Source organism: Lathyrus oleraceus, chromosome 1, assembly GCF_024323335.1.
Source record: "Lathyrus oleraceus cultivar Zhongwan6 chromosome 1, CAAS_Psat_ZW6_1.0, whole genome shotgun sequence".
NCBI lineage: Eukaryota > Viridiplantae > Streptophyta > Magnoliopsida > Fabales > Fabaceae > Lathyrus > Lathyrus oleraceus.
This window is the reverse complement of record NC_066579.1, coordinates 424,875,240-424,879,459: the sequence shown is the minus strand read 5'-3', so window position 1 is coordinate 424,879,459 and position 4,220 is coordinate 424,875,240. Positions and strand designations below refer to the sequence as shown.

Here is a 4,220-nt window from a genome sequence, read left to right as displayed (position 1 = left end):
CAGTAAGAGAAGTATAAGTCTTATGTAGTTTTTGCATGTATGTATCCCGCTGGAGTGTCAGGCGACAAATACTTTCCTCTAGCCACTACTTCCCCTTGAATTGTTTGTTAGATAGAAGAATGTCTTAATGGTCGGCCCCACCAATGGCCAGAGTTGAAGAAGCATGTTGAGTGTGGCGTACCAAATTCAACGGTTCATCAAGTTGACTAGATAAAAGGTGTCTTCTTCGAGGGGAATGCCCAATGTTCTTCCATAGTATGAGACCTGGACCCATCAACCGCGCATGAGCCAAAAGACCTGACATACATAACAACCGTTGGGGACCATCCAAAACACCAGCAAGCCCTGAGGGGGAATGGGCACTGAACAACCTTGAAGCGTTGGAGCCCCGCTGCAGTCGGAGTTGGCCATATTCCTCGTCTTAGGAGGTGGATCCCTTCTTCATCCTTTATTGAATTTGCAGATAATGATTACTAAAGTTAGCACATTGTAAATAACTAGAATAATGATAGGTGAAAAGTACGTTTAAAACACAAAAAATGATCTTCCTATCCTTCTTAGTACAAGCATCAATCAACAGGAAAGTTTCGATGAGACGTTTCTGGAGCTTCCGTGAAGCTTCATATCGAGGAGTAGTGCCTCCAAGGTAACCCAACTCTTTGACGAAATCCACCAGCCCTTTCATCAGATACATATCCTCATGAGATAGATCCTCCCTTTGAAGACATATAATCCATTTCACATCGGGAAATGAATCTTATTCCAGCACTTGAGAAACAGGGTCAACCCAGGAAAAACACGTATCTTCTTTTGATTTTTTACTCATGATAAGCATTATTTTCTTCAAATATGTGACAAGGGAAGTGTTGTAGAAAATGAAGGTAACAATGAAGTAGAAATAATGTCTCAAAGGAATCAGAAATCAATGCCTCAATAATCGTATGACGACTTACTAAAGAAAATAAACCTTATCAATGCTTCAAATCACCTTTGCAAAACACTCGAGTGTTTCAGTTCCCGAAGGTGATTACAAGAGTACCTCCGAAAAGATATTTGAGGCATGAGGTGCAATAAAGGCATGAGGTACAATAAATCAAAATAAATCACGACTCCTTGCGGGTGGTTAGGTGGTCGCCATTATAGTTTTCCAGGAACAGTTTCCCCTAAGCTCTTCTCTTGGTTTTCCACTTCAACTAAAAGAGTGACCGATGTGCGGGGCATATATGTCAAATTCTTGCACTGTCATGCAAAGACAAGAGCTTAGGGGCAACTGTTCCTGGCAAACCATAATGGCGACCACCCAACAACATTAATGTCTTCTCTTGGTTTTCCACTTCAACTAAAAGAGTGACCGATGTACGAGGCATATATGTCAAACTCTTGCACTGTCATGCAAAGACAAGAGCTTAGGGGCAACTGTTCCTGGCAAACTATAATGGCGACCACCCAACCACCCGCAAGGAGTCGTGATTTATTTGGATTGCTCGCAACACAAGGAAACTACCCTATGGAAGAGAACCTACGATTCATGGCTATGATACATCCAAGGGCTCCTTGCATCTCACGCCTAGAAAATAGTAGCTAGTTACAACTCCTCCTCTTATAAATTTAAAACACGTCATTCTAAGGGATAAATTTCAAATTCAAATTCATTCACTCTTCTCCTTCACATACTGACTTGAGCGATGGTGTGCTAACCTTACAAATCAGCTCCTCTTTCATCATATCTGAAACTTCAGTCCATCGTTTTTCACCGCAATCACCGTTCTTCGATAAATTCTGATTCCGCAACGAAACGTAATCGAAGGGCAACAAATATTTTAGTGCGCACTCTCAGCATCTTAGAAGATTTCATCACAGACATTGAATGATGTATTAAATTTTTTGAAGCTATATAAGAGAAGGAGGGCAATAATATTATCTACAGAATCAACATTACATGAAGTGAATTCTAACTCTTTGAAGCATCCATAAGGTACAAGAAAATAAAAGAAGAATGACAATATTCATATAAAATCTCTTATCAATAAAGAAATTTTATGGAACAAGTAGTTTAGGAGGTGGTGTTAACTCCCATACACCTCTTGTAGAACAAGGTGGTGCTATTCTGACAACCTTCCTCTTCAATTTCCTGCATTGTCTGATTACTTTATTCTGAGGAACACTTACTTTCATTACATCTACCTTCACTATATGATGATCAGAAGTTCCTTTAGAAGAAATTACCGAATATGACCCTGGAACAAATTTGTAGAATGAGTTTGATGAACCTAAAATGTAATCCACTCTAGTTCCATACTTGCAGGTCCCCTGCACATCTATTCAACAATTCACATTACAATTTTGAACCGCGAACTATTATATAAATCATGTTGATAAACAACTTAATTAAACGCTTATAGCACGGAAAATAAGATATATACTTTGGCCTTTTGCAATGATGACAATAGGTTCGCATTCTCCTGCATAATCTTTTGCATCATCATAGTCCTTTGATTTCATGAAATTCATCACTTCTGTCATTGGCCTTGGCTTACCAAGTTTCTCGTAATACTATCATACAAAAACAATAAATTTTTTGAAATGTGAGTTTCTATATCTGATTTGTATAGATCAGATGCGTTAGTTATTCAATGTATCTAGAAAAAAAACTATGCTTATATATAAGATTGAAGAGAGTACTAATTACTTTAACAATGTCTATCCATCTCTGCGATGAGTAATCTGATCTATATAAAGAATTGAGACCTCCTGCCAAGATGTGAGGAGGGTCATTAGAATGGATTATTGCATTAACTTGCTTCATTCTCCAATTCTCATCTAAATGATCTAGTTGTGTTGAGTGCAAATTTATTTCCCCTGCCCATGGTACATCAATTGTTGCCTTTATAACATTCCTGCATCACAAAACATTTATCATTGCATTTTCAAATCACACAAAATTTACAACCAAATAGTATTTTGGTGATGGACTCTAAAGCATGATTACTTCTAAAATGTTGAAGTATCGAGATCACTGGACTTTATAATCTTGATACAACGACCACCAATGTGTCAACTGTGTTTGCAAGGAAAATCCAACTACACGAAATTGAATTCCAAAAGAATATCAAATACTGAAGTTACAAAAAACCTACCTGAAATCATCATCATCAGCAATCTTCTGAACTTTCCACTTCTTAATAGGCCATTTCGACAAAATAGCGTTTCCATATTCAGGAGCCCAGCTTTCAGCAAAAACATATTTCATCCCTAAAGCATCAGCCAAGTCAGAAAGAGGCCTCATACTCTTCTCTTCCTCAGCCTTAACATCCTGCAGTGCCACCACATCAGCATCAATCTCTCTAAGAACTTCCAAAATGCTTCTGCTGCTACAAAATCTCCCATTCCCCTCATCACAGTAATCCATATTCATCACGAAAGGAAAACAAACCGGAGACCTAGCCGGTACCTGACTCCTTCTACTAGAAACACTTCCAATATTTGCTAATGAAATCTCATTATCAGGTAGGTTAATTGAAACCTGCTTTGAATTCGTTCTTGAAACACTCATAGAAGAAGAATGTAATGGTGATTGTTTTAGTATACTCTTTGGAAAATCAACACTTGTTGTAGAGTTAGAGTTTTTCTTCTTTTGATTAGACATAACATAATCATCATCATGTTCTGAAACAGCTGGTGCTAGTGAAAACATAGCAACATTGAATGTGCAAATTCTAATTGGCTTTCTTGAATCACACTCCACTAACTTATGATGAGTGCCATTTGAGTTGCTTTTTGTTGATTTGGTTTTGTTGTTGCATTTCAGTTTTCTAAACCTTTTGATAACAACTTTAGACCTTGGACGCTTCCATAGTAGAAATAATACTCTTGAATAAATGTATCTAAGTTTTCTTCTAATCACACTTAGCATCTTGGTAGAGAAATCAAGAGAAACCAAAGTGGTTATTGTGACATAATCTAAATTGTTGTAATGAGTCAATATATTGAGACAAAACTAGATTCTAACTACTCCACTAAGGAAGATTGATAGAGTCAAAAGAGTTGACAATTATGCCATGTTGTTGAGCTTCTATTGTGACACAAGAGGAAAAAAAAATACCAACTACCACCAATGAGAGTTGACAACAAAAAGTCATTTTTAAAAAAATATTTATAAGTAACAATATAATTATAAATTTTTTGAGTTTTACTTCCCGTGATTAATTTGCAGTCATTTT

The 4,220-nt window shown here is 37.0% G+C and overlaps 1 protein-coding gene across 1 annotated transcript; it reads right to left on the bottom strand.

Moving 5' to 3' along the window:
* Positions 1–1,899: 1,899 nt before the first annotated feature.
* On the bottom strand, positions 1,900–3,951 carry LOC127115861 (uncharacterized). Its single transcript, XM_051047292.1, has 4 exons — positions 3,138–3,951; positions 2,690–2,897; positions 2,424–2,553; positions 1,900–2,318 (listed from the first exon to the last, which is right to left on the bottom strand). Exons 1-4 carry the CDS (start codon positions 3,911–3,913, stop codon positions 2,038–2,040), a joined length of 1,395 nt encoding a protein of 464 aa, XP_050903249.1. The 5' UTR covers positions 3,914–3,951; the 3' UTR covers positions 1,900–2,037.
* Positions 3,952–4,220: the final 269 nt, after the last annotated feature.

Excerpts from the sequence above, each read along its gene's own strand:
- LOC127115861 (XM_051047292.1), bottom strand. The coding sequence starts at position 3,913 with ATGCTAAGTGTGATTAGAAGAAAACTTAGATACATTTATTCAAGAGTA. Across the intron at positions 2,898-3,137 it reads GCTGATGATGATGATTTCAG|GAATGTTATAAAGGCAACAA; the intron begins GTAGGTTTTTTG and ends TTTGTGATGCAG. Across the intron at positions 2,319-2,423 it reads CATCATTGCAAAAGGCCAAA|ATGTGCAGGGGACCTGCAAG; the intron begins GTATATATCTTA and ends ATTGTTGAATAG.